General features: G+C 42.1%; 1 protein-coding gene across 1 annotated transcript; it reads right to left on the reverse strand.

Annotated features, from left to right (window-relative positions):
• Positions 1–1,110: 1,110 nt before the first annotated feature.
• Positions 1,111–23,072, reverse strand: TMEM244 (transmembrane protein 244). Its single transcript, XM_033145392.1, has 6 exons — positions 23,036–23,072; positions 11,241–11,326; positions 10,784–10,857; positions 2,972–3,097; positions 1,931–1,972; positions 1,111–1,304 (listed from the first exon to the last, which is right to left on the reverse strand). The coding sequence occupies exons 3-6, from the start codon at positions 10,848–10,850 to the stop codon at positions 1,210–1,212; spliced, it is 330 nt and encodes a 109-aa protein (XP_033001283.1). The 5' UTR covers positions 10,851–10,857; positions 11,241–11,326; positions 23,036–23,072; the 3' UTR covers positions 1,111–1,209.
• Between the last annotated feature and the right edge of the window lie 419 nt (positions 23,073–23,491).

The raw sequence follows: 23,491 nt of genomic DNA on the forward strand, positions 1-23,491 counted from the left end.
TTTTCATTAAGCAATTGCTTGTGTTTCCTTCCTTTCCTATAGTACAGTGTTTGAATTACCAGTATGGGGAAGAACACCCTTCTGCTGGCTTCCTTATCTACTGCTTGTAGACAGCTAAGGGGAGCATGACTTGTTTAAAATTGGAGGGATTCAGTAAATGGGAATAATGGATTTCACAAAATTTCATAATTTGAGCACTATGGTGTACCTCACTTGCCTATGCTGGGAAAATGCTTCAGAGTAAGAAGGTGGATAGATAAAAAGCAGAGTGTATGTATATGTGTCAAATCTCACAGGCCCAATAAACAAATCAGGGTAATTATACAACATATGCTACTCAATTCAAGGGACCACTACACTGCAGACAAAGTCACATACTGAAGACTAGGTTGGTTGCTCTTTCTGCTTTCCAGGGGGATGAGTTTTTACTAATTAAACGGGTGAACTCCACACCATCCTCTTATACTTTCAGTGATATATGGGTAAGACTTAATGTTGTCCTATAACTTTCTATTTGCTATTCTAGGCTGCATCAACAGAAGTATAGTGTCCTGCTCAAGGGAAGTAATAGTACTGCCCTATTCTGGGCACCACAATTTAAGAAGGATACCATATTGACAATCTGGAACATGTGCAGATGAGGGTGACCAAGATAATGGAGGGTCTGGTAACCAAGCCTTATGAGGAATGATTGAGAGAGTTGGGTACGTTTGGCCTGAATAAAAGGAGACTGAGAGGAGATATGATAACCACCTTCAAAAATCCAAAAGGCTGTCACATGGAAGATGAATCAAGCTTGTTTTCTCCTCTTCTGGAGGGCAGGACCCGAACCAATGGATTCAAGTTACAAGAAAGGAGAATCTGACTAAACATTGGAATGAGTGGAATAATTATATGTGCTCCTGTGAGAGAGGGGCTTTGATATTTTGCTCCCCTCGGTGGGAGAGAGGGGAGCATGAAAAGTTTAACCATGTTATGATTCGTGCTTGTAATTGGAAATCTTATAAATTTTTAATAAAAAAAGGAATGAGCTTTCTAGTGATAAGAGCAATTTTATTGAATAAAAATAGTTATTCCTATACAAAACAAGCAAACACCTAGGTTATGACAGTGTATAGAATTCTGATCTACTGAAAACTACATGCTAGCGTTGGCCCACACATCCATGTGCATTTTCAAAAAGCAACGTAGGCACTGAAAAAATGCTTTTCAGAAATTATCCAGAACTGGATAAATAAAGTTGTCTTTGAACAGGTAGTAAGCCAAACTTTGTCCAACACAAATCATCAAAATTAGGCCCGAACCTGTAAATAATACAAGAATGTGTTAGATTAGTATTAGGAGCAGCTAGCAAGAATTTTAAAATATCGGTACCTGTTTTGCAATGGAAAGCAGCAATGTTTTGAGAGGCATATATTTGGTTGGACTGTGTTTCAGGGGTTTTTGGTTTACAGAGTAAGGAGGGGGATACGGTAGAAGGGTATAGAATTATGCAGTGTGGATAAAGTGACTAGAGAAAAGTTTTTCCTTCCTCTTTCTTAATACTAGAATTTAGGGCAACCCAAAGAAGCTGAATATTGGAAGGAAGTACTTTTTCACACAGTGATGACCACCGGCTTAGATGGCTTTAAAAGAAGATTGGACAAATTCATGAAGGATAAGGCTGTCTATGGCTACTAGTCACATCAACAATATTCTGCCTTCACTGCTAGAGGCAGTATGTCTCTGAATACTGAATGCTGGCTCTCACAGGTGGGGAGAATGCTCAGGTTTTGCTTCAGGGGTTCCCATAAGCATCTGGTTAGTCACTGTGAGAACAGAGTGCTGAGTTAGATGGGCTTTTGGCCTGATCTGACAGGGTCATTTTTATTTCCTATGCATTATAGTTGTGCCATTTTGGATAATTAAATCACAAGCATTTAACTCATACCTAAAGCTGCCACCAGTGCAATGTCAGCGGGAATCAGACATACTGCAAAACCAAAAGTTACATTTTAAGATTAATGTCAACATGACAAAAATTACAATATTATATCAAAGAACACCGTAAAACCACAGCCACTCACACCCCAGTGTTAGAAACTGAGATATGAAAGCCAGAAGCTAAATGGCACCTTATGCCTAGGTTATAGGCGCAACAATGGAGTGTCTAGGTGTGCTTTTTTATAACAAGAATATGAAGCTGAAAGTGAATGAACTGCAGCTAAACATTATGTTCATTTTTCACATGAGGAAGCTGAAAAGGGTCCTCCTTTCCTCCACTCTGAAGTTTTAATCTGAAATCTTAGGTGCAATACTGCACCCGGAGCTCAGAAACTGCTTGTGCTAACGAAATTCCGTCGCAAAATGCGCCTAGAACAATGGGAGTTTCCAACACTGCCACACCCCACTAGACATATGTAACATCAGCTGTGCAGCAGGTAAAGGCACAAAGGAACTATCAGGAGGTTAAAATGGGCTCCTGATAGTTCATTTACAAGTGTGGCTCAGTGCCCAGCAGTGCAAAAACAGCAGGAATTGGCTTGTTCACACTAGGAAGTTCCCATCAGGAATTTCCCAATGCAGCAGAGGGGTCTCATCATCAGAGTTGATCAGCTCATCAGCGCAGTCAGTGTGAGTCGGTCTGAAGTCAAATTGCAGGTCTGTCTTGGATTCAAACTACATCTGAAAACAGAATTTTCCCTCTGCAGATAGTGCCAGGTTCAGGGTTGCTTGCAGTGAGCTCCTCCACTGCATCCCCAGAACAATCCTGCAAAGTAGGCTAAGCAGAGAGAACCTCATGGCTGACCGAGTGGAGCTTTGGCAAAAGCTCAATAGCTCAAGACATGAAAGCAAGGACAAGCTAATAATCCAAGTTGTCCTAGTAAAGCCAAAAGCATCGCTTTAAAAAAAAAAAAAACTGGGGTAGTTGTTGTTTTAAATCAACAATACTTCTTTTTATGTGGATTTATTAACTAAACAGCATACGTACCAGCCGCAGTTATGGTGATGTGAATGACTGTAACAGTCACCGCATAATCCCAAACCCATTCTTCTACAACCAACACAAAGAGCAGTCCAGAGACGAGATAGGTTATTTCCAGTGACACTAGAAGAACTAAACAAAGAGAAAATAAGTTACAGTAGTGAATGGGAAGTTGTATCCTATGGCTGCTGCTAGTCCCAAGACTGCTAAATTATCCACTGCTTGGCAGCTGTATTTATCCTCAACTCCAGGCTCAGTTTGCTAAGCATTCTTTGCAATTAAGGAGGCATACAGAGTTGCTATGGGAGACACGTATCTCCTTCATTCAGGGCCAGCTCTATCATTAGGGAGAAGGAAGCAGACGTTTCAGGCAATAGATAATAGAAGGCAGGGAAATGGAGCTGCATTTACCCTCTGGCCCCCTAAGCCAGCCTGCTGTCCTTAGGTTTGGCGGAAGATGCTGTCCCAGAGCCAGTATTGAAGTAACATCTGGCTACCTGTCTTGACTTTTGTACATGGTCTGGGGGAGGCGCCATCTTGTCCTTTGCCTCAGGTAGAAAAATGTCTTGCATTAGCCCTGCTTTAATTTATGTGTATGCTTTGGGGAGTCTGAATTCTAGCCACATGCTAGCATGATGAAATAATTCCCATGTGCTGCCTGTATCGATCTGGAAGTGGAAATCCATAGCAACATTTTTAAGGGATTTTGGATTTTCTCTGGTGATCCTCTTAACACTTTACACACCATGCCACATGTTTGCAAGGCTGCCTTTTCGGCCCCACCATCTAAGATAATAGCAAAGTAAATACTACCAGCAGGGTCACCTTTACTTTCAATCCAAATGTTTGGAAGATGATGCTTTTCAGGGAAGGAGGTATGGTACAAAACAAAACAATCCTGAGGTAGCAGGACATCTTGAATTGTCTATGGATGCTGCACCCCTCAAAGGGGAGCAGAAAGATACACTACACACCACATGACTTCTCAATAACTTAGGACGGCTGACAGTTTGCATATGAACAAATTTTTGCAGACAGATTTCATTGTGACATTTTAAACACCATTAATATGTTTTTTAAGTACTTATTGTTCTGAATGTGGCAGATTTTCATTATTGCTGCTGTAATTTCCCCTGCAAAAGTATTTACTGTAGTCTCCTGCCTGCCATGAACAAGATCCCATTATGCACTAAATTAAAGTAGTTTATGGGTACTTATTGTTGCTTAGACCAGCAGTAACCTCATGAAGGAAATGAACTTAAAAATTTACACAGTTAAATGTTGCCTTGAGCAGTTGGTTCTCTATCAAGACCGAAAGACAATCCACCTTATCCTTCAAGGAGCTCATCCTTCATCAGCCAAAATTAATAGTAAACATCCACTGACTTTAACAAAGACAAAGAGGTTTTTGAGTGATTAAATAAGATCCATAGTCTTTTTATACCCATTCTCTTACCCTCTGTCATAACTGCAATAAGATCTATGAAAAGGTAAGCAATAATACTTTCCTGATATTAATTCAGAAGTGTCCCTCTAATTTATTACTCAGACCTTCAACAGCTGCTGTGGTCATTACTGTAATTAATCTACTGCTCTCCCGCAGATAACCCTGGACTTAACTGGCTTTCTTTACCCACACCAGCATTCAGGAAACCCTAGAGACCAGGAGAAGGGAAGGAACTGAGGGCTCAGTGCTTAGTTTCACAATCCAGTCATTTCACCTCTCTTTCCTCCTCCTCCTCCTCCTCCTTTAGTCTCTAGGATTTGGGGGAAGAAGGAGAAGCAAGGAAACCTGCCATACCACGATCCCATCTAACTAATTCTACTGAAGCTGGCTCACATGATTTGCATGAAGAATGAGACAATGCATGGTCAGAAGTAAGAGCTCTTCTACAATGGAACAGACTACCTCGAAAAGTGGTAGGCTGTCTGTCATTGGAGGTTTTTAAGCAGAGGTTGAATGGCCGTATGTCAGGGATTCCTTAGTTGTGATTCATCCATTGCAGGGAGTTGGTACCATTGGGGTCTCTTCCAATGCTACAATTCTAGGATTAAGGCAGGTAAGGCCACCAACCTGCTGAAGCTAAAGCACGTCAGGGTCTGGTGTGGATTGGGAGCTCCTAGGGTTGCATGAGGGAACAAAGGAGGGATACAAATGTAAGACAATAAGTAGGAAGTGTCAAAGTCTCAAAAGTGGACTTGTGGTTCTGCTTCTGTGAATGGGAAAAGCCCTAGCTTCCCAGCTAGCAACTTTTGCAGGCAATACCAGATAGTGCCACTCGAACTCCCTCCAGCTGAGTCGCTGCTACATGATAAGATGGAGACAGGGAAGCTGGCGTGGCACAAATCCAATCCAGTGCTCCCGTGGAACCAATCCAGTTCACTCACCTCACTGTCCTCTTGCCCTTCCTCCTCTCTCGGTCCTCTCTCAGCTGGATAGAGTTCAGATAAGCAGTGCAGCCCCACCATGTCATTCACTACTTTCTGCAGCGGACCAGCTCCCCTTTATATAATACTAGTACTCAGTTAGCCCGTTAAATTAATGGGCGCTAGAACATATGTGGTCAAACATTTGTAAAAACAGGAAAAAAGTGGACAACCATGCAGTCGGGCTTATCTTGTTTTCCCCCCCTAATAACGCGAGAGCCGCAACATCGGGAACACGCGCAGAGCTGACCAAGCAGCTCTCGCTTGACATCACTCGCCCGCCACCACTTGTAACGGCCGCTGCCGCTTAGAAGTAAGTCCACGCGAGCGCACACTCGCCGCGTGCCCGCACACACCCGCCACTTCAACAGTTTCGCCCGGCCGCCCGAAGTCTCTGCGCTCCACGTCCCAGCGGCTGTCTGTGGGGCACATGCGCAGTAGCGCAATCCCACGGACACAGGGACTGGACGCAGAGACACTTGCACTTTATTATTGTAGATATGTTGAGTCAGTGCCAGACTAGGCAGTATGAAGGACTCATGACTGCTGCTAGTAAACAAAGCCCTGACTGCCATCATGCACCATGTCCCTCATCCCTTAGCTCAATTTCATTGGCTGCCATGTGGTGGTGGTGGGGACCGGGACTCTGAGTTCAATGAAGGCACATTTACACCAGGTGTTACAAGGGACACACAATGTCTTATCTCGACCTTGAGGTAAAAATAAACCCATTTAAATCAAGCCATTTCCTCACAAACCTTAAACTTAAAAAAAAAAAAGAAATTAGGATATACTCATACAAATCTTGAATGGCTTAAAATCATAAAAGTGTTTTTTTAAATGTGCTTTCTATTATATGCTTCTGCTCTGAGACATAGATAAAATTATATGATCTGGTTTTGGCTATACAGCTATGAAAGGTGAAGAAAAAAAAACATCTGCTCTTCAAAAACAAGTTTACATCAAAGTGGAATTTGTCTATAATAATCACCGTTTTCCCTGAGTTGCACGTGGTCACCCCTATTTGCATTATGACTAGATTGGCAATACCAAAATGATTAGCTGCTGTATTCAGGAATCCACAACAACTTAGTGATGTTGCTTTAAAACTTAGCTAGAAAGCGGTGCTGTTGGTTATTGGAAAAGTGTAGCATGGGCACAGTATTGTAAAAGACCTGTGGACTAGATAGAGGATCTATAGACTAGAATGCTATAATAATCTAGAGAATACAAGTGGGTAAGCAGAGGTCAAGAGTGATGGAATGGTCATATTAGTGCAGTATGTGAGCAACTAACACACAGAGGTAATAATAATAATAATAATAATAATAATAAAATAATATATATAATAATTTATTTGTACCCCACCCTCCCCGGCCGGAGCCAGGCTCAGAGTGGCTAACAGCATATAAATAATACAATATGGATACACATGAAGAGAATGAAGCTGCACATTTGTGAGTGCCATATTAACATAGATGCTGGTAGAAGCTGACAAAAGACCTTAGGGCCACTGTTGATGCTGCACTGGTTAATTTTGCCATGAAGCACTAATTGGGAAACTGACGTGCCAATTAGGAGGGTTACAACTACTTTAACATTTATCTCTGTTCTGTGATCTGCCAAGACAGATGACTTGAGTACTAAAGCACAACACATGTAGATGTAAGCTCAGTTACTCCTCTATTAACTGCTGGCTTCATCACCTTCATAATGGGGTCCTGCTCCAATCCTCTGGCATCTTTTTTTGTCTAGACACATTTCCTTCAGTGGAACACCCATTTGAAATGAATCCCTGAAAGGCCAAGTAGGGCACAGTGTTTGCCCCAGTGACTCCATCGGAGGATAACCACCTCAGGGAGAGGAGAAAGAGGGAGAGTGCTCTGAATACCAAAGCCTCCTAGTACAAGGGGGGGGGGGCGGAATCTAACTGGTTCCAATATGCCTCAGAATATTTAAAAGGCATATGTCAGGGAACTGTCCCCGGCGCAGCGCAAGGTGGTGGAAGGGCTCTCGGGATGTTACAGAGAGCCCCGGACCCACCTGACCAGCAGCACCACCTCTGGCAGCGGAGGGAGCAGCGAGGCTTCCAGCGGGTAGGGGCATGGGTCTCAAGGGATGGAGAGTCAGGGCTCTGAGGATGCCGGAGAGACCCTGCACTCCTCTAGCCCAAGGGGCGATGAAGGAGGCACGCAATTTCCGTCGCCCCAAAGGCGTCAAGCGGTGAAATGAAAGGATGGAAGGCGGAGTTTTCGTATACCGAAACTCTTTTGTTGGGGTCAGAACCGGAAGGGGCCATTCCCGGATTCTGCCGACGCTTGATACAGACACGAACTTTTTAGCTCTGCACTGTACATAGTTTGCACAATAAAACTTTTAAAGGAAAACTCGGAGTTTTGCCTGCTTACTCATGAGCAACTAACCGAGGACCTTACAGTATAGGACAATGACTTTTGGCTGGGAGGCAGAAAACCTAATTTAGGATGCATCACAAAAACCACTTCCCCACATTTTGAGGTGAGACCCATAAGAAGAGTGGTCCTGTGACTTCACTTTCAATAGCTGTCAATCTGTCAGGTCAAAAAAAAAAAGGGGGCAGAAATCTACAATTCTCTGTGTTGCAGCCCTGTTTGGTGAATTACAAGGTCTTTAGCAGGGTGGTGAAGTCTTTCTACCTGGCTCTTGGGACACTCTCCAGGCCACACCCCTTATCCAGCTACGAACTCTCTTTCTAGGCTAAACCCTTCACTACTTGTGCTTCATATCCTCTTTGGGTGTTTTTGCCTGGTTGGATTGTCCTTGTTACAATTATTCTTGCCTGCCTGGATAGAGAGGGGTGTGAGAGTGTGTTTAGAAACTAGCCCACAGTACAAACAACATGACCTTTAGACTGAGAAAGGTTGCCACACATAGCCCAGACCCTCCAAGTATCCTTACTTTCCAGGGGTGTCCCTGATTTAGAGAAGCCATCCCGGTTTCTGATTTGATCCCGCTTTTCCTTAGGATGTCCCTATTTTCATTGGAGAAATGTTGGAGAGCAGGGAGTTATCCAACCCCCGAGCCATCTGAAGGCAATCCTGTATAGGGAAGGTTTTTTTTTAAATGTTTAATGTTTTCTGTTGTTTTTATATAGGTATGTTGGAAGCTGGCCAGAGTGGCTGGGGCCACCCAACAAGATGTGTGGGGTATAAATAGTAAAATTATCATTATGGAATGGGACGTCCCTATTTTCATTGGAGAAATGTTGGGGGGGGGGTATGGTAGCATACAGATGTTGCAGTCTTCCCTAGACACTACAAGCTGTGGTGCTCTTAAACTCCAAAGTAAATCTGCCAGCCAGGAGGGCCATTGGCACCCCCTGACATGCAGGGATTGTAAAGGCTTCAGAATCAGATTGACAAAGTGCTGATTCTATTATCCAGCTGCCAGCTTGTGATCTCCTGGCCTTGGACTCCTGGTTTCCAACTTTCTTCCAGTGCTATTTTCAGTTTCTTTTACCCAAGCCTTTTAAAAATGGTCTCAACAAGTGTTTGGAGGCAGGAGGGCTCAGTAAAAGATGCTTGCCCAAAGCCATCATGCAAATTCATATTTAAATCTATGTTACTGCTTGCTGGTGGCAGGGAGGACCCACAGTAAGCTAGAACATCATTATCAGTAAGACTGAGATGAGATTTGTATACAATAAGTCACTTACTGCAATTACACATGGCTTTGCTGCCACCCCCCACCTCAAGTAACCAAATCACCTCCCTGAATGTTATTTTAATCTAAAAGCAAATCAGTAGCATATCTCCTCACATTTTCTGTTTCCGTAAGTGTTTGAGATGTTTCTCAAAACAATTTACATTTTAAAATGTTTCATTCATAGCGATTTAGCTTTCATTTAAGGGAAAAAGACCATAAAATAACTAAAATGTATGTATTTAATGTAAATCACTCTCTTTTAGCCCAGAAGGGGAGCCATAATAGCTTTACAAAGAATCACAGCCAAGATCATTCACAGCTTATACAGCAACAGGAATCCACAACCAATCCTAGCTATTTGATTAGTATATCTGAATGATACATGTGCTTTCATATACCTCCTTTTCACATTCACACTTAACATTTCAAACTTAACAAGTTCAGGTGTGAGGAACTTGTGGCCTTCCATATGTTGCTGTACTCCAACTCCCAACATGCCTGGCATTTGGCCATACTGGACTCAGAGTCCAGAAACATCTGGAGGACAGCTGGTTACCCATCCCTGGTGTGCATGAATGAAATATTGGGTGTATCCCTTCAGAAATGGGAACCTCCAGGCCCACAATGTTCAGAACCCTATTTCCTTTATTTATCTTTTTGTGGGCCTGAACACCTTGCTTTGGGATATGTTCTTTTGTTTTGCATGACAGGAATATTTCCATATGAACTGGAATGCTGAGTAATTGTGAGATGTGTCAACAATATTATCAGGGCTAGCTCTGGGTGGGCATCTCAAGTAGGGTCTCAAATGTGAATGCCCCCAATTGAAAAGTCATACATACAGACCTCTGGAATCAGAGTGGAATTGCTGGAGAAGGCATCATAGGTCATCAAGAAATCTGCAGCTAAGGAATCCCCAACCTGTGGCTTTTCAGCCTCTGCTTGAAAACCTCTCCATTCTCCACCTCAGTAACTGGTTCCACTGTCAAACTGCTATGTACTTTAGTACTTCACTAAACTTTTTTTATGATTTCAACTGTTTTTAGTTGTTGTTTTAATGTTTTATTGTTGCTGTGTCTGCCACCCTGGGCTCCTTCAGGAGGGTGGGATATAAAATAAATAAATAAATAAATAAATAAATAAATAAATAAATAAATAAATAAATACCATTGACTTGAAATTACTAATGCCATACAATATGAAATTATGAAACCATGAAGCAGATATGGGGAAACCTCAGGTTCAGGAGTCAAATGCAGGCCTGATGGTCTTACTGTGTGGCCTTCACAATTTTCCCCAGACTACACAACCCAAGCCAAACCTCTCACAAGCCCTGCTTTGATCCTTCCTTGAGTGTTTTTGCCAGGCTGAAATGTGCCCTTGAGCTCTCATAATGTCTCTTCCTTGCGTGTGTGGAGGATAGAGGGCTGTGTGTAGAAACTACTCTACTGTACAGAGGTAAAATTCACATTTGTTTCTTTCCTCACTTTTGCCTATGGCCCACAGAAGGATTCCCTGAAGGGATTTTGGCCCTCAGTCAAGCTGAAAAGTTTCCCCAACCCTGCTAACCCTGCTATAAGATGATACGATCTGTATAATTCTTAAAACATCATTTAAATAAATTCAAGTGTTTGAAGTATTTCAGTAGAGAAACCATCTAAGAATAAGACCATCTTAAGAATAAGGACTTCAAGGAAGAACATTTACCTAAATAATATGGGTGAATCCATGATGGGCTGGTCTTGAAGTCAAATGGTCCCAGTCCATCCAACATCTGCAGCCTGTGAAGAGTTGGACAATTTTAAAGTTTATCCCAGTACAAGAAGTTTATGATACTAAATCAGGCAAATTATTGTGCATGTGTGCTGATTTCCTAAATGCTTTCAATGTCTCACTAAGGCAATTTTAACTAATTGTTCTACTTTTCACAGAAGATGTTTTAAAAGCCATTATGTATTTTACAGTGAATTCAAGAATCCGCTCTGTATGCTTATATGGACACATTTAGCTACCATACTATGCTTTATTGTGCTAAAGAATTCCACCCAAAGTATCTGAGGGCATGTTTGAGCAAAATGTTGTCAGCATTGCACTACATCTGTAGTCACAGAGTCATTCATTCATTCATTCATTCATTTCATGATTATTGCCAAAGTTTTCCTACCTGAACGCTGTGAAACAAAAGCATAGGACCACATAATACACAGAGTAGAATATGATCACACATAGTAGGAGATTGAGCAAAACAATCTGTAAAGGAAAAATGACATGAAGCTCACTTTCAAATTACCCAGAAAACAATAACTCAGCAGTAAGATACCTTACCCTAAACAATTACTATTTTTATTACTTTATTACATTTATGTCCATCTTTTTTTCTATAATGCAACTCAATGCCATCTGCATAGGATTTCCAAGCAACCTCCTATCCATGCACTGATTCTATGATCTTGCAAGCAACGCTATGAGGTAAATCCCCATTAGTGCCATTTTCCATAAAGAAGAGTTTGGATTTGATATCCTGCTTTATCACTACCCTAAGGAGTCTCAAAGTGGCTAACATTCTCCTTTCCCTTCTTCCCCCACAACAAACACTCTGTGAGGTGAGTGGGGCTGAGAGACTTCAAAGACATGTGACTAGCCCAAGGTCACCCAGCAGCTGCATGTGGAGGAGCGCAGGCGCGAACCCGGTTCACCAGTTTATAAGACTACCGCTCTTAACCACTACACCACACTGGCTCCCAGTGTGGTATTGAGGCTGTGAGAAACTGTGGAATTACAGACTACAGTTTACTAAATGTCAGTTTACTACAATAAACACTTGGTAAGCTTGTTGTCCATTTTGAACATTTGAATACTGTATTACCATTCTCCTGCTTGCCTGGATTTCTGATGAAGCAAAAACGTGCTGGATTTTCATCCCTGTTTGCTAGGGCAGCACAAGCTGATGGGAAACCACATGCACAGCTTGTTAAGTGACCACTTTGTAGGACCCAATGACTCATTCTTGTGTTCATGGCTGAACAGTCTTGAGCCAAGGCCCAAATCCCACAACAATAACTTGTTCTCCATCTACCTCATCTCATGTTTGCAAACTTCATACAGCGGACCAAATAAAACTCTAGTTATCACCACACTAGAAACATTACAGTTACATGGAGAGAATCCTGTAAATGATAATAAAACGCATGTGAAAGATTTAAAGAATGAACCAAATAGCCAAAAGGCTATTTCAGCTTAAGGTTACCAGACATCCCCGGATTTACAAATCAGTCCCCTGACAAAATCCATCTATTTAGTAGGAAGTTGAAAAGTGTCCCCAGATTCATTGAAAAAAACCTGGTAAACCTTATTTTAGCTGGTGGCCAAATGCTCTGGTCCTGATCCAAGACATCACTTAATCACAGGGTAATTAGTAAGCCTATATGTCAAGCATAGGCAAACTCGGCCCTCCAGATGTTTTTTGTGACTACAAGTCCCATCATCCCTGACCACTGGTCCTGTTAGCTAGGGATCATGGGAGTTGTAGGCCAAAAACATCTGGAGGGCCAAGTTTGCCTATGCCTGCTATATGTGTTGGTATTCTATCCACCTCCCATCCCTGCTGCCATCTCTGGAGCATTTCAAAAAACTTTGTTCTGTTTAGAAATACAGTAATAATAAAATAATCCAGCATGCTTCAGTGATTTGTTAGTCACAATTTGGTTTGAAGCCAGTGCTTTTCTTCTGGGGGTACGCATACCCCTAAACATTTTGCGAATCTAAGTTTTGCCTCATTGAGAGACAGTATTTCAATATGAGTAGGAAAATGAGAGTACCCCTAAACATTTTTTTTAAGGGAAAAAAGCACTGTTTGAAGCTATTTTATTGAAACGTTTAGAACTACGCCAGATCATGAGGACTGGTGGCATTTATAACAGTTTCTGTACAAAGCAGCAATTAATTATGTTTCAGGAGCTCCAGATAATATTAGAAAACACTTTCAAACTTTACATTTTATGTCCCAGCAGTTGTTATCAACGCTTTAAATTATTTCCCACCTGCCATAACTGTCAACCCTCCCTGCTGTTTCCCAATGCTATAATAAGGGAATTTCCTGCCAAAAAGGGGGAAAGGTTAACAGCTATGCCACCTGCATCACTAATTATTTTTTTAATGCTTGTTTTTTTCAAGAGTCAAAGAACGACAAAAGTATACAAGACAGCTTATTGGAGTAAAGGCAATGGTTCTTCCAAATACCTGCCATATGTCGCATATAGCAAATTCTACGCAATGACCTTGAGTTCAATGCCAACTTGATTTTTGTTACCTTAGTCTCAGCAATTTTTATCTTGAGAGCCATGTACACATGATGAGCAAAGGAGCAGTGATGCAGTTACATTTCTCATACCAATATCAGCTGGAAGAAGCCTCAAATTTTCACTCACAAAGCACTACTGGGTGTGCAGTGTGAGACGGAGCAGAATAGCATTATTGGATTAAAGTGAACTGGGGCAAAAGCCATCTGTGAGCCAACTCTAAGCTGCTGAAGTCCAACCAGACAATCCTTAGCAGCTCATTAAAAGTCCAAACTGCTTTTCGACATGCTCAGCTAAAAAAAAAACACACCACATCTTGCACACTTTGCTATTATGAAACTGCATGTAGCTAGTATTTTCATTTTTTTTTCATTTTCTCTCTATTGTGGGTCTTTGATATCACTTCACAGAGGAGGTACGGCTGTTCCATTTCTGATCCCTTTTGCAAATCATAACATACATTTAATATCACCATTTACAATGAACATGTATGTGTATATATATGTGTGTGTATACACACACACACACAGCTGCCTTGTGTTGAGGCCATTGATTGATCTCACCTGGTACTGTCTTATGCTGACTGGCAATGTTATTCTGAAAACCTCCTGATCTGATACGGGAGCTTATTTTCAAATGGGAAATAATAGGGAGTGAACATGGGACCATCGGCATATCGAGTATCACATTCTCTGAGCTATGGCCCCTCCCTAAGGCCTTAACTGGAAGTAAACCATAATCAGGTGTAATTGAATTCTTTTTTTTTTTTATCATATTTAGATCAGAAGTACTTAAATGTGTAGATATTGTTTTGCCAAAGTATTTTGACCCACTCTTGTTTTCTTTAGAAAGAATGATACATCGCCCCACACCTCATCAACTGATGAAATATGGCTTATCTGTGAAAAATTATGCTACAATAAATTTGTTTAAAGGTGTTAAGGGACTCTGCTGATTTAGCTTAACACAGCTACCCTTCTAAATTTGGATTTGGGGTGATTTATTTATTTATTTACAAAGGATAAATAACATAATACAAAATACAAAAGATAAATAACATAAATAGCAACATAAACCAGCCATTCATATCATTGCCAGTTGGTCTAATCATCCTAAATACAAATTCTGGTTCCAACAATTGAAACAGAGTTGCAGAGTTTATGAAAAATTGGAGATTAACCATTTTAGCAGATTTTGGGAACCTTTGGCCCGCCAGAAGTTGCTGAACTACAACTCCCATCAATCCCGGTAAACATGGTAAAAAAGGGTAAAGGCAGTGGCATAGGGAGCCGCTTTGCCTCCCAGAGCGGCAAACGCAGGGGCAACCCCCCCCCCCCGAGGTTGGGGTGTTGCTCCCTTGTGCAGAAGCACACACACACGCCCTGACATCACGATGCATGTGCAGCATCCAGGGTGGAGTGTGCATGTGCGGACATGCGCAGTCCACCCAAGATGCTGGGTGCGAGCGGCTGGCACCCCTTCCGTGTGGTGGCGGCAACTTTTAAGGCTGCAGAGCACGAGCAGCAGCACAGACAGGCACCACCACACAGAAGGGGTGCCAGGCAGTGGCTTGGGAGTGGGGGGTGGCGGCGCTGAGTGTCACCCTCCCCCTAGGCTGGCACCTGGGGTGCTCTGCCCTCATCGCCCCCCCCTCGGTATGCCACTGGGTAAAGGACCCCTGGACAGTTAAGTCCAGTCAAAGGCAACTATGGGGTTGTGGCGTTCATCTCACTTTCAGGCCGAGGGAGCTGGTGTTTTTCCACAGACAGCTTTCCGTGTCATGTGGCCAGCATGACTAAACCGCTTCTGGAGCAATGGAACACCATGATGGAAACCAAAGCACACAGAAACGCTGTTTACCTTCCCGTCGCAGCGGTACCTATTTATCTACTTGCACTGAGGTGTTTTCGAACTGCTAGGTTGGCAGGAGCTGGGACAGAGCAACAGGAGCTGACCTTCTAATTAGCAAGCCCAAGAGGCTCAGTGGTTTAGACCACAGCGCCACCTGCATTCCCTGCATAGCTGTCAACTTTTCCCTTTTTAAAATGGAAATTCCCTTATTCCGAATAGGATTCCTTGCAAGAAAAGGGAAAAGTTGACAGCTATGATTCCCAGTAAATATGACCAATGGCTTGGAACGATGGGAACTGTAGTTCATCAACATCAATGTGTCCAAAGGTTTCCAACAACTGCTCTATAGCCATTTGTCCTTTGAATTGTGCCAGTTAATTTATGCACAAAAATTTACGCCATTATAAATTTGCTGGTCTTTAAGGAGTTAACAGCATTGTTTTCAAGCAGTGTACAATGAGGTTACAAAAGAGATACAGTAGAAATAATATCAGAGAAGAAGAAGAGGAACAACAACAACAACAACAAGGCTTTCTTAACATGTCTGCTGAAGTAAAAAACAAAACACAAAGCTGTTCACCAAGCACCTGAATTTCCACGGGGGTGAGATGGTGGCTGTCTGATCTCAGCAGGGAAGGAGATCCACAGAATTAGGCCCACAATACTGAACTCATGACTCCTGGTGGATTTGAACTGTGTGCCTGAGCATTTATCCATATACACACAGTAGCTTTGATCTTAAATGAGCATAATTTAGTTCACAGTAAGAACATTTACCACTTCTCTTCCCTTAGACCACCCATCCTCTCTGGAGTATTGGAGAGTCCTCCTGGACAGAGGGCTGCGGGAGAAGACAATAATTTAAAATCAGGTGGGAGTCCATCTGAGTTTGGGCTCCCTTTCTGCACCCCATATGCAGTTTTCTTACTTGTGGGGGTGGGGGCTGATGTTCCCTCCCTGCTTTGCATTTCACAAAATGTACCTTCTCCTTCCCACCTGCACTTCAAGCATGTGAGAATAATTCTGTTCCTTTTTGACCTTTTGTCAGCTTTTGTTCATAGGTGCTGGGTTCGCTGCTGCCTGCTGTTTGCAACGCTTTCCATATTGATTGAAATCAATTGCCTTTTCAAGTCTTTGCTATTAATGATTGCGGTTCAAACTCCCAGGAAAGCTTAGACAGGCAGAACAGCTGTTTTAGGCTATAATCCAAAACTTGAGTATTTTGAAGTAACTCTATTGATTTTGGAGGAACAACTCCAGTAAATGACTGAGGATTATGATCTTTCTGTTTCTGAATTTGAATGAAAGAGCCTGAGTGCTTATTGTTGTTGCTTTTTTGACAGCGTTTAAATCACTTTGAAATGCTTTGGGATACATAGTGAAGTCTGCTGTAAAAAAAAAAAAAAAAAAAAAAAAAAAAAAAACTTGGTTTGTGATATTACAATCATATGAAGAATGCCCATAGGCTGTTACTAATATTAAAAGCTTAACATAATCTGCAGGTATGATTGGGGAGTCTGTGTATGGGGCTGTAGCTCAGCAGTAGAGCATCTGCTTTGCATGCAGAGAGTCTCAGGTTCAATCTTTAGCATTTCCAAGTAGGATTTGAAATGCCTCCAGCAAGCCTGAAACCCTGGAGAGCCACTGCCAGTCTGTGTAGACAGTACTGAGCAAGATAGACAAATGGGTCTGACAAGATGGACCAATAAGACAGCTTCCTATGTTCCAGCAAGAAGGTGTTCTCATAATTCTTAAGCTTTCTTCTGTGTCCTCTCATCACTTGAGGGCACAAAGCAATCAATTTATTGTGCAGATATGCTGTGCTTTTGCTTCTCAGGAACTTTCTGGATAACTGAGCAGAAGAAAAAGAGTATGAGCAAACCTTAGAAACATTTGTTTTGTAATTTGGTCTCTATAGTTAGCATTGGTCAGAACACTAAAGCTTAGTAATAAACTATTTCCATTTTGTTATCCCATAAGATTGCTTTAGAAAACCCTTAACTAGATCCATATTATTTAGAATTGAGGATTTGGAAGATGGAAGAGGAGACAATTTAAATCCAGGAAGTGTTGAAACTTTTAAGCAGGAAATCTGGAACACTAAAACCCAGAAGAGTAGCCTACAGGAGTTTCTGAGTGATACCCAACAATAGCCATACTAAGAGTAGACCCAATGGACTTAAGTAGATTGAAATTAATGGGTTTACTCTAAGTACAAGTAATTTTTGATATCATCAGGGCTGGCCCAATACATTTTGGCACCTCAGGCGAATCACAAAACGGTGCCCTCCTTCCTGCCAGGGAAGAAGGAATGAGTGAAGATCTACATCAAGAACAAGGGGGAAATAAAGACCTACATGGGGACCTGATGCCCCTAGGGATCCTGCTACCTGAGACAGTTGCCTCAAAGGTGGGCTGGCTGTTGACCAGCAAGACTTCAGGCACTTACTATACCTGGCCAACCCGGAAGCAGTTTTCTGCTAACCTATTAATGTCAGCAATCCTGGAGCTGCCATACCAACATATTTTCTATACCTAGCCAACCCAGAAGCAGTTTTCTGCTAACCTATTAATGTCAGCAATCCTGGAGATGCCATATCAACATATTTTCTGTAGAAAATGGTTGCACTGAGTTATAGCCCTTTCTCTCTCTAAGGTCTGGTGAAGTTATTAGCATAGTCTTTTAATAACAATATATCTCAAAGGCAAAGCTGGGAGACTACAGAGCAAATATGTTTTGTAAAAGAACAGCATGATTAAGGAAAAAAAGGCCTATAAGAATATAAGTTTATGAAGTGAGAAAGTTGTGTAGACAAATGAAGTTAAACCCAATGGGCAGTATTCAACTAAGTTATCCTCAGAATGGACCAACTGAAATTAATGACCATAAATGAGATCCATTAATATCAGTCCCCTCAGGTTAAAACTTAGTTAAATACCACCCTTCTCTATGATGTCATGGGAAATGCTAAGAATCAAATGGAAAGGTCTTTTGAATATGGTACAATATTGCATACCATGATCGCAACAGACCTGCAAGTCAAAATTGTCTTGCTTGTGTTCAAAAGAGCTGCCACTAGAGGGCAAACAAAACTGATCAGGTTAAATATCCAAGTGACTTAAGGCAGCAGTACTTTGCACAACTAGGCCACGCTAGACATATTGCATCACCATCCCCCTAGGTGTATTTCCACAAAATGATGTCAAGGCAGGAAAGAATTTAAAACAATCTTTCGCTTTCAGTGTACACATGTGAAAAAAACTGTTCAGTTCATCTATATGTTGTTGCTTCTCTCTCTGACCTCTTCATTGGAGTAAATTTGGTTGCATTCACACAAATATTTACGCCAGGACTAGGGAATCCATGGCTCTCCAGATGTTGGGCTACAGCTCCCATTATCCCTGACCATTCGCCATGCTGGCTAAGGCTGATGGGAGTTGAGGTCCTCTGACACTATCTGGGGAGCCACAGGTTCCCCATGCCTGATTTAGCCTGATATAGTACTGTTCTAAGTGATCTTATCATTTGTGAGCTAGTGTAATGTTGTAAGCACCTTTAGTAATGCTATTTTTTCTTTCCCCCCTCTAAATTTATTGCTGAACTTGCAACTGCTCACCTTTCAAAAAGAAAATTTTATTATTGCAGTTTTGGAGAGGATATATAAAGATTTGCATTGCTGAAGGAGTGAGAGCAATATCCAGAAATATTTTGTCAGTGATTCCTACCCGCAATAGTTTTGCATTTTGGGATTATTGCTCATATCTTCCTGAATATAATAAATTCTTAAAGTGAGGTTCCATAGACTGCACATGCTAAACTTTTAAAGTTCATTTTCCCTCTGAAAGAATTCTAGGCACTATAATTTACTCCTCACAGAGTCACAATTTCCAGCGAACCTTTTACCAAACTACAGTGCCCAGAATTCTTTGAGGGGGTGGGGAATGTGCTTTGAGCGTGCCTTTAAAGGCAAAGTGAATACACAGCCTACTACAGAGAAAAGCAACATTTCTGTATGGAACAGTTAAGGCTAATATTGTGGTGATAGCTTGCCTTTTACACTCAGATTAGAGTGATCTGGTCCATGAAAGCTTCTGCCACAATTCATTTGTTAGTCTTTAAGGTGCTACAGAATCTTTGCTGTTTGTTCTTATACGAAATGAATCACAAGATTATTGCTTAAAACTGCCAAAAGCTTTTTTGGGATTAGCTAGAACAAGGCAATCTTTGTAGGTTTTGCATGAATAATATGGTTATTTACTGACAACCGAAACAGGGGAAAGTGCTGCTGTTTTCAATAAGACTTACTCCTAGGAAAGTGTGCATAGGACTGCAGCCGGTGCAATTTTAAATGGTTGTGCTTTTCATTTTAAATTGCTTGGATTTCAATTTCACTTTAGAAATCCACTGGAAACAATTCATAAAAAGCCAGGACTGTACAGATGTTTCCAATTTTGCTGCACCATCTTCAGTAAAATTTCATTTCATTTATGAAATTTCTATCCCTCCTTCCCTTAGGAGACCAGGGCAGCAAACACCAAGGAGGTAGAACAATCCTTCTAAAAAATAAGCACGTATATTTAAAAGATTTAAAACATTCTAAAAGCATATAAAGCAGTCACATTCCCTCCACAGCTAATAATGTCAAGGTGGCCAGGAACAGATCTTCAGCCATCAATGCCTGGGTAACAAGGGATATATTAAGCTCCTCCTGAAAGTCATAGTGGGGGAGACAGAGTGCACCTTTACAGGGAAGGCATTCCATAGTCAGGTAGTTCCACTTAGGGTCTTTTCACAGGTTCCAGTGCAACTGGGCAGCCACCTAGTGACAGTACCACCAATAGCCCCACCCCCATGCCAATTATATGGCCCAGGATATTTGATATTAGGAGAGGTGCTCTTTAGAAACTTGGGTCCCAAGCCATTTAGGACTTTGTATGCTTGTCCTGACATTGTCCTGAATTGGCTTCAGTATGTCACTAGCAGCCAATGCTGTCTTTCTTGGACTGGTAACATATGGTTCCATTGGGCTCCCCCACTTAACAACCTAGCAGTAGCTTTCTGCACCAGTTGTAACCTCCAAAAAGACACGAATGGTCTACCTCCCATCTCCCATTACATACTTTCCTCTTCCCAAGACAGTGGAAACAGTGACTCCCTGAACCTGTCCCACCTGCTTCATCTGACCCAAGCGCATGGTGGCTTTTGTGATTTAAAAAACCACATCCACAAAATATCCAGTTACAGGTAGGTAGCTGTGTTGGTCTGTCATAGTCGAAACAAAATAAAAAAAATTCCTTCCAGTAGCACCTTAAAGGGACCCCTGGCCGTAGGTCCATTCACGGATGACTCTGGGGTTGTGGTGCTCATCTTGCTTTATTGGCCGAGGGAGCCAGCGTACAGCTTCTGGGTCATGTGGCCAGCATGACTAAGCCACTTCTGGCAAACCAGAGCAGGGCACGGAAACTCTGTTTATCTTCCCGCCGGAGCGGTACCTACTTATCTACTTGCACTTTGATGTGCTTTTGAACTGCTAGGTTGGCAGGAGCAGGGACCGGCAACAGGAGCTCACCTCGTCGCAGGGATTCAAACCGCTGACCTTCTGATCGGCAAGCCCTAGGCTCTGTCGTTTAGACCACAGCTCCACCCGCGTCCCTCCCCAGTAGCACCTTAGAGACATCACATTGTGCATGCTGGCAGTGGCAAAGCTTCATGCTCCAGCACTCAGGGGGGCGGAGAGCAGATGGGGACGGGGCTGGCAGGTGTCCCAGGGGCGGGCGCCACCTGTGGGGGAGAGGTGCCCAGCTCAGGCGGGGGGTCCAGCCGCGATGGCACCTCACTGGGATCACGCGTCTGGGGGTGATGCGCTTCCCCCGCACTCCTCTTCCTCCGCCAGTGCATGCAGGTATCCATAACCTGGGGCTGAAGTTGTCACCTCTGCTTAGAGCCCAGCGATTCTCATACTCAGGGCTTTTTTCAGCTGGACTTGCTGAGTCAGTTCCGGCACTTCTCAGGTGGGCACCATTGCCATTCTAAGAGAATGAGGGAGGTGTTCGTGGTGAGTTCTGGCACCCTTTTTTATGGTGGCCTAAACATTGCACAAACCACCACAATGTTACACAAGTCCACTCACAGAGGGAAGTTAACCAAAGATGTGCAGTTTAATTTAGTCCTACATCTTTTGCGGTAGATATAAAAGAAAGATTGGGAGGGGGGGAGTTGGAGTAATATATCAGCGTAGAAGAAAAACCCGAATAGGTTGTTTTTCTGGTATGTGGAGTTTAACTAAAAAGTTATCAGAAAACAGAAATATGTGCCTTTGGAAAGCAAGTTTTGGCTGTCTGCAGATGGTGCTAATTTTGTCACACTGCAAAACTGAGTGACCCTGAGTTGGTCAGCCTGACGTACCTTCCAAGGTTGTTGTTATGAGGATAATAGGGGAAAGGAGATTATTTATGTTACCTTGAGGAATAAAAGAATGAATAATCTAACACAGAGCTAAGCATTCTTGATCAGATTGTGATTTCTTTCTTTTAACCAATCAAAACCAAGGTTATGAAAACAGTTACATTATCACTAACTATTGAAGTCAATTCATGTTAATGATAAATAATTAATAATATTGAATAAAACAGCTTCACTGTATGTACATGAAAAGCATGATGTACATACTAATAATAGACTATCTCAGAAAGTATGGGGAAACTGCAAGATCAGCATTAAGTACTTGCAAGGAGTCCACACATTTATGCACACACTAATTAAAGTGCTTTGAGCCTTTCTTACACTATTGTGTGCATGTGAGTACGAGCTTAATGAAATTTTTGAATGCTCAGAAATCCTATTGTAATGTAATGGAGGATGAAGCAAGATGGTAGATTACAAGCATATTTTAACTTTCATATGCTGCTGTTGTCACTTGTGATGCTCTACCTAAAGCAGGTGACTGGCCCTCCATCAAATTTGAGCTGTATAGATTTAGTTCTAAGCAAGTAATGGAGCATTTCCCCTTTTTAGCTGGAGGGGGTCAAGAGAATCTTTACTACAGGAGAAATCTTTACTTATGGAGGAAGGAAATGTAATGAGCTAGAGTTGATAATTCAAGCAATTTTCAAACTATGTGTGAAAAGGCCCCTAGGGTATATCTGCATTACAGACTTAAATTGGATTTGAATAAGAATGGTTTCCTCTGTGGAATTATAAGAACTATAGGGGCTAAATTCCTATAGATTGGTGTAACCAATGTGGGGCTCCCCAAATGTTGTTGGACAGCTCCCATAATCCCTGACCATTGGGCATTACAGCTAAGACTGATGAGAATTGGAGTCCAACAACATTTGGAGGTTACCAGGTTGGCTATGCCTGCTTGTCACCCTCACAGTGGAGGGAACAGCTGGTGCTGCCTATGATCACAAAAAGATTGCTCCAAATTATTAACTGCGTAGGGTTGCACCAATATATCTGATTCTTGAGGTGGTCAAAAATACAACACAGAGTAAACCTTAGCAACTGCTCCCCCCCCCCATTCCAGTACAAATGCCACATAAACTTCTCTATCCAATATTGAGCCAATGCTACTTTGCTTTATTTGTTTATTTGTTCATAGATGGCATTAATTTATAGCCCCATCACACAAAGTTCCCTGGAAGGCTTACAATAAACAAGGTGGCTTCAATATGTCTGGTGCTAGTAGATGTTACTAGTGTGGCAAGAGCAACCCTAAGCCAGTATTAACATACAACCATCTTGCATTACGGTATTTCTGCTTCTACACCAATTTCCTCCTGGAATTGCCACTCTTTGTTCACTCACTCTTATGGAGAATCCACAGGTTGTCGTTCTTGGCTTCCTGAATGTGTTCTCAAACTGCAGGGCCCACTTGAAGCTGCTGAAAGTTACTAAGGCCCACCAGTCACAAAACAGTAGTGCAGGGGTAGAACAAGTCAAAAAATGGTGATGGATGCAAGGAGACTTTGGTATAACTACAACTGGTAATTAGTGGCATCACCTTCTAACAATATCTAATCCATCTTTGGAAATTGCTAAATTATTAGCCACAGAGGCAGCTACATAGGCCAGCTTTCCTCTAAGTACATGCACTTCTCTGAGGTATTGTGGCTCAATCTCTCCGTTTTTTTTGTCAGCATTTGCTTGTCTAGAGGCTCTGAGTGGAGGCCTTTTCTTTCATATTTTTCGCTTCTCACCCCCACATGCCCTTTACAGTATTTTTTAACTGTTCCTGTAATTTCTTTGCCCATTCTCCTTCTA

Source organism: Lacerta agilis, chromosome 3, assembly GCF_009819535.1.
Source record: "Lacerta agilis isolate rLacAgi1 chromosome 3, rLacAgi1.pri, whole genome shotgun sequence".
In the NCBI taxonomy this organism is placed as follows: Eukaryota; Metazoa; Chordata; class Lepidosauria; order Squamata; family Lacertidae; genus Lacerta; species Lacerta agilis.

Excerpts from the sequence above, each read along its gene's own strand:
- TMEM244 (XM_033145392.1), bottom strand. The coding sequence starts at position 10,850 with ATGTTGGATGGACTGGGACCATTTGACTTCAAGACCAGCCCATCATGG. Across the intron at positions 3,098-10,783 it reads GATTCACCCATATTATTTAG|TTCTTCTAGTGTCACTGGAA; the intron begins GTAAATGTTCTT and ends CTCTTTGTTTAG. Across the intron at positions 1,973-2,971 it reads CATCACCATAACTGCGGCTG|TATGTCTGATTCCCGCTGAC; the intron begins GTACGTATGCTG and ends TTGGTTTTGCAG.